Raw genomic sequence first — 12,314 nt, forward strand, 5'->3', positions numbered from 1 at the left:
TCAGTTGGACTTCATGGTACTTTCAATCCATGAGATGTAGTTACAAACCTTGGTGTAGACTCCAGGATAGCCCCTCTGGGCGCATCCAAGGCCCCAGGAGACAATTCCCTGGAGCTGTCCGTTGCAGACCACAGGACCACCAGAGTCTCCCTGCGAAAAAATCCAAAAAGCAAACCTTGATGTAGCCATTTTATACAAGGGACACCATTTTATTATGCAATTGTATTTAATGGTATTTGAGCATCCATAGATTTTGGTATCCATGGGGTTCTGGAAGCAAACCCTAGCAGATACCAACAGCCCACTGCACTACTGTACTGCATCAAAGAACACTCTTGTAACATTATCTGTTACACTGTTGTTGTCATGAGCTATCATGCCAACTTAGACTTGTTGAGACCTTATGAATAAAAGATCTACAAGAGTTCTTATTTTTTAAAAGACCTGCTCAGATCTTGCAAACTCAGGGCCATGGCTTATTAACTCATACCAATACCAACTTTTACTGAATCTTGTCTCTTGCATACCCTCCATCGTTTTACAGATGAAAACTGGGACACACTTGGCCAAGTAAAATCAGAGTGTGGTCAGGACAGCAAGAATTATTAATGAGGTAGACCACAGAGGATGGGGGGGATGCAGCTCTTTGCTTTTGCCTGAACCTACAGGGAAGGGAAAATTCTGTCTCCTTCTCTCTTCTTCCTTCTGAGTGAGTTGAATGTAAACCACGTTTGCACTCTGTTTGCAGCAACTGAAGCAAACTGAGGACAAAGTGAGAAAGTGGGAGATGAAAGGAACTCTTTTGAAATTGCTGTGCTGCTTAACTGAAAAACACAGTACTGGGAAGAGGCAGAAGAAGACTGAGGGACAGAGAATTCAGGCAGGCAGACAGAAAGATGGACAGACTTACCTGGCAAGAGTCTTTGCCGCCTTCCAAAAATCCTATACAAATCATATTGCTGGTGATTTGTCCTGGATAAGCCTGACTGCACTTACTGGAGGAAAGGACAGGAGCATCCAGGCACTGCAGAGTGTCAGGATAGTTAGCTACAGCAAATGAAAAACAAAGAGAATCACAATGTGGTATTAAGTCTGAAAATATTTTTTGTTTTCATTTGAGTTATTTCCAAAAGTACATATTTCTAGATATGCAAATGTCTCTAACAAACTCTATGTCCTCTTCTTAGGAAGACAAAAAAGAGAAATATTGGGAGGGGATGATTTGGAGAGGAGATGCAATGAGCACTGGGGTATCCTTACATATTTCTCTTTCTGCTACTTCTCTCTTTCAATTTTCCCATAGCAGCTATTAGCATTCTGTTCCACAATTTGACTTGCAGGATTGAGCTAGGTCCTGCATGAGGGATTGTTTCCCTCAACTAAAGAGAGGATGACCAGAACTCCTCCTTTTTCAAGACATGTCCTCCATTTCATCCCTCTGTTGAGGAATTCCAAAAGGTCCTCCATTTTGAGTAAGACTAAGAAGCATCAATTTATATCTAGATGAGTGTTTTTAGCTTTTGTTTGGTAATGGCCTACAATTTTCTTGATTGTCCTAAATTTTTAGTGCCTTGTCCTCCTCTGCAGGAGGTCACCCTACAATGATGGTCCAAGGACATAGGGTATATTCTATGACCCAACAGAAACTGGGTCTCTTTGTTCTAAGTCCAGCACTTTAGACATGTTGTTGTGTGCCTTCAAGTTCTTTCTGACATATTTTGTAAGGTCCTACATTTTTCTTGAATCACCTACATTTTACAGTGCCTTGTCTTTCTTTGCAGTTATGACATCTGGTCACCCTGCCTGAAGAGGTTTTGAGCTTGTCTAACTGATAATATTCCTTTCTCCATCCAGCAAATTGGCATTTGACCATGATGAATCAGTCGTCCAACCTCAAAGCATTTTCTCTCTCATTTTTTTCCCTTAGAACTTCCTTGTTCTGTTATTGAGTGTGAATAGACTTCTCCTGAGAACCAGTGTGGCATAGTGGTTTGAGCATACAACTCTGGAGACCAGGGGTTAATTCCCAACTCAGCCATGAAACTCACATAAAGGAGACAGGGAATTTATCCTGTGAATATCCTGGAAAAATTGGTTAATTACATGAAACAATTTCACACGATGTCGTACAAAACCTGCCATTAAAGTGGTCACAAAGAAGCATTAGCGCACATCTTTTTACTTGCAGGATTTGAGCGACAACACATTTCCAATATCACTTTATTTGTGCAATTGCAATTGATAATCATTCGTGTGATTACTTGTCATTTTCGCTTTATTTGCAGGATGCTTTAAATGTGATTTAATCTCTCTTTAATGCCAAAATTAGCCCCAGTGTGATAAACTCCTAGGTGACCTTGGGCAAGTCATATGTACTCTGGAGTTCTAGTTTTTCAGAACTGGCAAACATAAGCTTGTGTCTTGGCTAGAGTTACCCTGGCCCTCTTGCTGCTAAATTATTGAGCAAAATTTTTTAATTTCTCCAATAAATACAATTCGTGGGTGCCCTCCTGGGATTTTAAGTTTTTGAGGAACAGTTATTTTACCTGTTAGCATGTATCACACTTTGACAAAAACAGAAAGAGGACTTACTGCCACTGCTGAGTGTGTTGCCCCAACCAGAGATGAGACACTGTGTCCCAGCAGTCACACAGCTGGTGGGTAGAGAGACTGATTTGACTCGGCTATTGAGGGTGGCTGGTGTGGACAGCTTGATTAGCATGATGTCATTGTCCAAGAGCCGGGAGTTGTAATTGGGGTGACGGATGACTTTGGCTGAGTTAATGTACTGCTCAGAGCCATCATTTAAGGTCAAACTGTATTCCCCAAGTCTCACTTGGATGCGTCTGGGACAAGAGAAGGAACAAGAACACCCTGAAACAGCCTCATTACTATCAAAACACTTTGGAACACCCATAATCCCAAAGCCTTAGGTGTCACCTGCTCTCCCAGCACGATGTAGCGGTTTGGGTGTTGGACTGAGAACCAGGGTTCAAATCCCCACTCAGTTCCCAGCTTGGCCATGAAACCCATTGAGTGACCTTGGGCAAGTCACATTCTCTCAGCCTCAAGGGTAGGCAATGGCAGACCTCCTCTGAACACATCTTGCTAAGAAAACCCCATGACAGGTTCTCCCCAGGGTCACCATAAGTCGATTGAAGGCACACAAGAACATCAATCCCACTGCTATAGCTGCTTTTGGGAGCATCCCATTGCCCAAAGTGGCTTGGTCATTGACAAATGCTGGTTCCATTGCAAATTAGCTTTCGGTATTCTTTAAGTAATTTGTTGCTGTTGTTGTTGGTGTGTGCCTAAAAGTCATTTCTGACTTATTATGCCCCGGCCTAAGGTGATCCTATCATGGGGTTGTCTTGGCAGGATTTGTTCAACAGACATTTGCCATTGCCTTCCTCTGATGCTGAGAGAATGTGACTAAAGTTACCCAGTGGGTTTCCATGGATGAGTGGGGATTTGAGTCCTAGTCCAGCACTCAAACTACTACACCATGCAGGCTCTCTGTTAGGTAATAATTGTTTAAATAAAGAAACAAAAACACATTCTGAAACAACCCAGACATCTTAATTAGCACGTGCTGGATACTGCAAATGATGTTGATTTCCATTTCCATTGTGGAATGCAGGGTAGGTGTCTTGCTCATGTTAGCAATAGTGCTTCTGTAATAGGATGAGAAACATATTTTAACTTACAATTTATAGCAGTGAGCAGCGGACAGCACCCACTGGTTGTTGATGAGGGAACCCCCACAGAAATGGTATCCAGAATTCAGTGAGACTTGATAGGGGACTGCATTCTTCTGGCAGGTGTATCCTCCCACAATCTTATCATCATCAAAATCATCAATGGGGAAGGCAACTAGGGGAAAGATAAAGACAGAGAATTCTATATTTGGTGTTTCTGGTATCCATATGCTGAACTGGTAGCTGTTTTATGAATAGATGCCACCTTTTACCTTCAGGTTATTAAATATATATATATTTATAATTATTCTCCAAAGTAAAATGTAACACATATTGAAAGCAAATATAAGTGGATCTTCTCTTGGTATAAACTCCCAATTAGTACATCATTTAAATAAAACTGAATTTCTCTTGAACAATATGCCCTCTACTTATTCCCTGATGTGTTCTAATGTGATATTAACAACTTAAATTATATAAAGTTTTATACAGAGATAATATTATCCCTTCTATTACATAAAAACCGTACTATTTTAATTTTTTATGTTTCTCTTCTTTTCCTCTTGTGTGTGTTTGCTATCCATTAATATTTTGGCCATGTTGTGAGTTGGTGGTAATTGTATTTGTTTATATCATTGTTGTTTATTCTTAATGTACTTTTCCTTATATATATTCACTATCTTTCTTATCAGTTCCTAGATCTTCCTTGAGTTCAGCATTGTTCTTCAAAGTTTTTATTTTCTCTTCTTTCATTTTCCCAATACTTTCTCCTTTACTTTCTCCCTCAATTTCCCTTCCACTTCCTCTTCCTTCTCTTCTTTTTGTTCCCTTTTTTCTCCTTCTAGCTAAACCTCCACCTTCAGGTTAATGCATTGTACAGAAGGCCAAACATGAGTTCAAAAGTCTCATTCATATATGTCATAAATGCTTCATCTGACGCCATGGGCAGAGATACTGTACCAGGAACCAGAGCTAGACTTAGTAGTCATTTTTATAGTTTTATTTTAAAATGCCACTTACCACTCTAAATTAACTTGGTTGCAAAGTGGTTCACTGCACCCCCAGGAGGATTTTGTCCCCAAAATGTGGCCGCATCAGAGCCTAGAAAAGTCATATTTGGGGCTGGAACTCTTATTGTCCCCCAGCCAGCATGGCTTCTAGCCATGCCTGATGGGGCTACCGGGCTGGATTACTGAAAAGTAGCCCTTCCAGTGGCATCACTAGGGTTGGCATCACCCGGTGTGGTAACTCATGGTGTCACACACCCCCATTGATTGCCTACCATTACCATACCATACAAAATAATTAACAATGCTTTTTGTACTAATGTTACTCAATCATCGTAATTCCTGTATATCCCTGAATGTCATGGTAATAGTTGTGAAACAACTAGCAAAATTAAAATTATACCTTTAAATTACAATATCACATGCAGAGCCTAAATGCATTTACATACACATAGTTTCATGTGGTTGAAGTAAAAATTTGGAAAGATGCGATGTTTCTAAAGAAAATGTAAAAATCTATTTTTAAATTATATATACACACACACCTCTCCTTTCTCCTCCCACTGAGCCTCACCCCACTTACATAATCTCTTCAGCATTTTAACGGGAAACAGATGAATGGCACAGCCCATTTCTGCCCAAAGGCAGATGTTCGAGGGGCAATGGTCTTACCTGGTGTGATTCAGACTCCCTACACCACTCTAGTGATACCTTTGAGCCCTTTCACTGTGTGAATTGAAGTTCTGAGATGGCTTTCTCCAGAGGCTGTTGAAAATCAAACACATACATCCCACCCAATTTCAAAAATTCAGCTATTCCAAATACTTCATCTGAGCATTATTGCCGCCACCACACACACACACACACACACACACACACACACACACACACACAGAAATGTTGTCCCCTTAGTCTGAAGAGAAGCATGGGCCTTACAGCAGGACTGTTGTCTACAGAGCAACTTTGAGAAGAAACACAGACTTACGAGCCACTCCCAAGAAAGCTAAGAGTAAAATGGACTTCATGATTTCTTCTGCCTAACCAGAAAACAACTGAAGGAATTGTCTATATTTATCCTCTGGGAGAGACTTTTATCTCCATCCCAAGGACTGCACACAAGATACACAATGGAAAACTTGAAAATCGTTACTTGGGTATCAACAACAGGTGGAAAAGCAAAGTGTCATATCGTTTATTAATCACAAAATACACAAAATATAAAAAATAACCAGAGTCAATCTTTGGTTATAGTTTTGGGCTATTTTTAATTCCCATCTCTCCCCACTCTTGCATCTCATAATGGTGTGGGCTTGAGAAATGTGATCTTAATTTTAACTGGTTCATATGTTTTCTTCACAGGTATGTTTGAAATGTCGTTCTAAATAGAGAGGCCTTCCTCCTAAACACAACAGACACTTACCTTAGATTCCTTGGAATTCCTTGTTAAGACCCTCCTTTGCATTAAAGACCTTTCTGTCTGAATCCAAATTCCCAGTCTTCAACATCCCTCTAAGTGAAGCCAAGTACATACAACTGCACTCGCCCTTTGTTCTGTTTGTTTTTGTTCCATGCCCCTTGTTTTCAGAGCAGCCTCATAATTCCTGTTTTGGGGAAGAACTCTGTCATTTTCTCTCCCTCCATTATGTCCCCTTCTTCTGGCAGGCAAGGCAAAGAAAGTTTGTGCCTTGGTGGTCTAGCTTTGGGAAAGGATGATGGAGCAGAACAAGCCAATATATTTCTAGGGCTCTCCCATAGTGTGCAACCTAGGAGAACAGTCCTTTGCCTGAAATTCTGCATAGAGCTGCCACTGAACTTCATTTGAACTGAAAGATGAAATGCAGTCAGAAACTGACGTATACTTTATTCCTCAAAAATTGTTCCCACTTTTCAACCAAAGGTTCCTGAATGGTGTGCCTGCTTTCCTTCATTTATTTAAACCTATGTACAGTCGGCCCTCAGCATCCATGGATTCAACTATCCACGGTTTGAAAATATCCAAAAATAAGTAAATAACATTCCAAAAAACAAAGCTTGATTTTGTCATTTTATATAAGGGACACCATTTTACTATGCCATTCTATTTAATGGAACTTGAGTATCCATGGATTTACGTATCCATGGGGGATCCTGGAACTAAACCCAAGTGGATACCAAGGGCCCACTGTAATAACTAAGTTTGGTTCTGCTGATTGTTCATGAGAGTCTAACCAAGGGCAAGCAATAACTTACCTGTATATAAATAATAATAATAATAATAATAATAATAATAATATGTTTTATTTATATACTGCTATTCCAAAGATCATAGCGGTGAACAGCAAGTAAGCTAATTAGCAAGTAAGCTAATTTGCCCCCAACAGTCTGGGTACTCATTTTAGCGACCTCGGAAGGATGCAAGCCTGAGTCGAGCTTGGGCCCTTTTGCTGGTCTTGAACCCGCAACCTTGTGGTTTTGAGTGAATGGCTGCAGTACAGGCATTTAACCACTGCGCCACCAGGGCTCCTCCACTGCACCACCAGGGCTCATTTATTACATAAATGTAATAATATTATATGATATTTGCATAAACAGAATTGAGCTCCTTCTTCTCTGCAAGCCCCCAGCAGCTCTGCCTGCCTTATCAGTTTGAAGACCTCAGAGTTTGTACCTCCCACTAAGGAAGTGTTCCAGTGAGATGTCTTTGTTTATGAGATGCTCTGCTCCAAGACTTGGGTGCATCAGTTCCCTTATTCTTTATGTTTCTGCCACAGAGATGATGTGGCGGGATGTGGTGAGTGAGTGTGCTTGCAGCTGTTGGCAGGTAAGAATCTCTCTCATGGGCAGGATGTGTTTACTAAGGATATTTTGAAGGTTGGGAAATACTGAGGGGTGAGTCAGTGGGTAGAACTTCTGGAATCAAAGTACAATGGGCCCTTCGTATTTGCTGGGGTTTGGTTCTAGGTCCACTTGTGGATATCAAAATCCACGGATGCTCAAGGCCCATGAAATATAATGGCAGAGTAAACTGGTGTCCCTTATATGAAATGGCAAAATCAAGGTTTCTTTTTTGGAATGTATGTATTTTAAAAATATTTGTAAGCCATGGGTGTTTGAATCCATGGACAAAGAATCAGTGGATACAGCAGGCTGACTGTAATAAAAATGGACTCCTCCTCCCACCAGCTTATAACATTTTTTGGGAATCACTCTGATGAAGGAAAAGCAAAACATTAGGTACCAACACCTCTATGGAATTGAATGGGAGTGAGAGTGGCATATGTGTAATCTAACTTTAATAGGAGCAAGTTTCCCTCTTATGGACCTTTATTCACATATTTGCAGGTTTCTGCAGTGGGGTGACTGTGACACAGAAGGAATGATTCAAAATCATCCAGATGGGAATCGAGACAAGCCTTGACTGCAATCACGATGACAACTCCTACTTTACCATCCTATGGTATAAACAGGAGAGCAACAGTGCAGAGACACAGCTGCAGTTAGTTGGCTACTCTGTCCAAGGAAATGATCCACAGATGGCCATGACCACCTACTGAATCGAGAGGCCAAATGTGACTCATGCATCCTTGTTTGTCCCCCCAGGAAAGGCTGCAGACTCAGCAGTGTATTTCTGTGCAGCCAGTAAAGGCACAGCGAGCACTTCTTGCCTAAAGCTGCACATGAACATTGGAGTAGCCCTGCCTCCACCCTTTCTCAACCACAAATACACACCAATGAACATCAATTGTCTACTGAGTAATGTTTCCAAAGAGGATGGGAAACACAGCAGCTGCCTCTGAGATCACCATCAGATCTTGCAGTTTTAATAAAGAATGCTCAAACCTTCTGTTTACTATCCAAACAAAAATTAACTTTTTGTTGCATTCAGGTATTGTTTCCAGCTGCCAGGGCTACAGTTGGCAAGTTCTACTCATTGCTTCCAAGATCCAAGCAGTCTGATCTATACATTCTGCAAGGTGGTTTTAAGCACATAAAGACATTCATTATTTCTGAGTACCTGTTGTTCTGTTTATGGTCTCAGCAACAATGTTCTGAAAAAACCTCACAGAAGTTCTGGAAGAAATTGACTGTACTTCTTTCTGTTTAGACTGAGAAGATGGGGAATGTGTGACTTTCCAGATGTGGTTTGGTTGCAGCTCTCATGTGCCAAAAGAAGAAAAAGGGGTGATCCATAGTAGAATTCATAACCCTTGTCAAACAATACAGATGCAATAATAAAGTAAAAGAGCCAGCATGGTGTTGTAGTTTGGTTTTTGGACTGTGACTCTGGAGAGCAGGGTCCGAATCCCAGCTTGGTCATGGAAACCCACTGGGTGACCTTGGGCAAGTCACACTCTCTCAGCCTCAAAGGATGGCAATGGCAAATCCGCTTTGAAAAAGCTGGCCATGAAAACCCCAGGATAAGGCTGCCTTAGGGTTGCTATAAGTCAGAAATAACTTGAAGGCACCAAACCACAAGAACAAAACTATTTAGGCCTTAGGACTGTAAAAAGTGAAAGCTCTTTTATCTGTCAGCAACAGGTTTAGAATTCCACCGCAAAATTTTGAACTATGAATGAGAATTTCAAACATTAATTTTTGGAATGTAAGTCCCAGAGTCTCCCAACCATCATGGCTAGTCATTCTATCCCAGCCCATTACTATCCTCCCATGCACAATGTTGTCTTCTGCTGACATGCAAGCAGATGTATTGTACTTCTTTACTGTGAAAAGTATCACACGATCAAGTGAAGTTGCCAACTGGCCATGAATAATGTTTTTCATAAACTGCACTACAAGAAGACTCAGGAAGGGGAGCGTATGTCAATTTTCATCCGCAAGCTCTACTTCCAGCTCTCTTCTTATCTCCCACCTGATTCACTGATTGAAGACAAAAGTGGGGGTTTTCTTGCTGGATACTGAACAACTGTAGCCCCTTTTCACTGCATGGCATGGAAACCATCAGAAATAAGATTAATCCTCAGAAATAATTAATCCTCAGAAATAAGAAAAAAGATTAATAAGATTCTGATTAATCATCAGAAATAAGAATGTTTTATTTCAGGTGTGAATTCTATTGTTAGTTCCAACTAGAGTAGAGCCATTGAGCCAATGGCATTTACCTATATGCTGAATATTAGTTCTGTGTGCTTTCAAGTTTTCCCCAATTTCTGGTGACCCTAAGAAGAAACTGCCTTGGGGTTGTCTTGCCAAGATTTGTTCAGAAGTGGTTTGCCTTTGCCTTCCTCTGAGGCTAAGAGTGTGTGACATGCAAAAGGTCACCTAGTGGCTTTCTATGGCTGAGCAGGGATTTAAACCCTGGTTTCCAGATTTGTTGTCCAATGCTCAGACCATTACACCTTGCTGGCTCTCTACACATACTGACTTACCATTTAACAATTGATTAGTTGGAATTAATGACCTGGATAGAGTTTTTTTTGAGGGACCATTATTCCCTTTCTGAGCCCCTTAGAACTCCACAAATATCTGGAGAGGTCCTTCTCACTGTCCCAATGCCTCCTTGTGCTCATTTCGTGTGAGCAAATGAGAAGGCCTTATTGAACTCCACTCTTGCTACACTTCTAAAGGCGAAGCATGACTCTGAGATGACACTTACTGGCTCTTGGAGGTTATTTCTCTGTGTGCGAACACATCCCATCCATGAGGTGTGAAGTATTCTTGTACAGTCGGCCCTCCATATGCATGGATTTTTTATCCATGGATTCCACCACCCATGGCTTAAAAATATTCAAATAATGTATACATTCCAAAAAACAAACCTTAATTTTTGCCATTTGATATAAGGGACATCATTTCACTATGCCATTGCATTTAATGGGACTTGAGCATCCACAGATTTTGGTATCCGTGGGAGGTCCTGGAACCAAACCCCAGCAAATAGCAAGAGCCAACTGTACAATGTATTTAAATATACTGTACTGTTGATACTCGTGTATAAGTTTAGAACTTTTAGTAAAAAGTTGACCCCCAAAACCTGAATAGACTTATCTATGGGCCAATGTAAGTACTGTACTTTAACTCTTTTTTTTTTAAAGGAACCATTCCCCGGTGAAAGGCACGAGTGTAATCTGTCCTGCAAGCACTAACCCCCCTCTTCTCTCTCATCCATCCAGCCTTTAGGGTGAACACAATCAGTATTCTCTGAAGATGCCAGCCACAGATGCTGGTGAAACGTCAGGAATAAACTCTTCTAGAACATGGCCACATAGCCCCAAAAACCCACAAAAAATTACAAACAGTATTTGCTGGAATTTTGTAAGTATTTTGACACTGTTTTTCTTTGCTTCATGCTTTAGATCCTTTGTTACATGCTCCTAAGTTTTACCCTTGACTTATTCATGGGTCATATCAAAATCCACAATTTTGGTCCCCAAACCTGCCCTTTACTATACTCGAGTTCTACTTACAGTCAAAAATATACAGTATGTTTTACAGTGCAGGATGAACTTTTGGTCCACCAGGAGGAGCCTTCAAGCTAGTATATTTCTGTATGTGTTGGGGGATGTTTTCTGCCCCCTGCCCCTGTTGCTATAAGAGCACTAGAGTTGTCTGCAAAATAAAAGAACACCAAGACGGTTTGAGAAGCAAACTGTCAGAGATGAAAACACAGATAGTGTGGTGTGTGGCTGTTTCTCTCCTGTTTGCAGGTGAGTATTTAGCTAAGACAGGAAGTCTTAGCAGGGAAGTATTGATGGTCATTTCATTAGAATAAAAAGCTCTTCTGTTTGCCTAAAATGGATCCAAAAACAGAAGGAAAAGAGAGTAGTGAAAAAGAAAAAAATTCTAGGCTAGGCACCTCTTAATGCCAGAATACCCAAGAAGGCCTTCAGATCTTTCGATTCAGCAGGTGAGAACAGGGTGACCAGATATCATAAACACAAAAAAGAATGAGACACTGCAAAATGTAGGATCTCCAAATAGATAGATAGATAGACAGACAGATAGATATAGGACAAAATCAAAACATGTATAAATGTGAATTCATGCTTCTTGGCCATGCTCAGAAAGGAGTACATTTTGGAATTACTTCTAGGCAGAAGGTTGAAATGGAGGACATGTAAGGGAAAAGGGGGATGTCTGGTCATTGCTTCCGGGTGCAATACAAGGTGTTGGTTTTTACCTATAAAGCCCTAAATGGCTTGGGCCCAGAGTACTTGGAGGACCGCCTCTCCCCATATAATCCGCCCCGCACTCTCAGATCAGGTGGGAGACAACTTTTGAGAGTTCCCAATGTGAGATATGCGGTGTCTGTGCATAGGGCTTTCTCTGCTTCGGCCCCGCAGACTTGGAACTCTCTCCCTGACAAGCTCCGCTCGGCCCCCTCCCTGAAGTCTTTTAAGAAAAACCTCAAGACTTACCTCTTTTGCCAAGCTTTCCCCCACGTGTCCTAATGCCATCCTTCTCCTTGTGTATTGTGTGTATTGCAATGGTTGGAACTGCTTCCACTGTGTTTTTACTAGTTTTTAATTATTAGGATTGAATGATGGATTTTATAATTTTGTATTGTATTGTTTTAATATGGGGGGACTCTGATTGTGTAATTTTGTATTTTTATTATTCTCTAAACAGCCGTAATCGAAGGAATGGCGGTATATAAATAAAATCTCATTCA

The 12,314-nt window shown here is 40.9% G+C and overlaps 1 protein-coding gene across 1 annotated transcript; it reads right to left on the reverse strand.

The window, feature by feature from the left end:
- On the reverse strand, nucleotides 1-5,730 carry LOC121922391 (trypsin I-P38-like). The gene is made up of 5 exons (XM_042451783.1): nucleotides 5,691-5,730; nucleotides 3,708-3,873; nucleotides 2,593-2,846; nucleotides 911-1,047; nucleotides 1-150 (listed from the first exon to the last, which is right to left on the reverse strand). The coding sequence occupies exons 1-5, from the start codon at nucleotides 5,728-5,730 to the stop codon at nucleotides 1-3; spliced, it is 747 nt and encodes a 248-aa protein (XP_042307717.1).
- Between the last annotated feature and the right edge of the window lie 6,584 nt (nucleotides 5,731-12,314).

Source organism: Sceloporus undulatus, chromosome 2 (genome assembly GCF_019175285.1).
Source record: "Sceloporus undulatus isolate JIND9_A2432 ecotype Alabama chromosome 2, SceUnd_v1.1, whole genome shotgun sequence".
Classification (NCBI taxonomy): Eukaryota; Metazoa; Chordata; class Lepidosauria; order Squamata; family Phrynosomatidae; genus Sceloporus; species Sceloporus undulatus.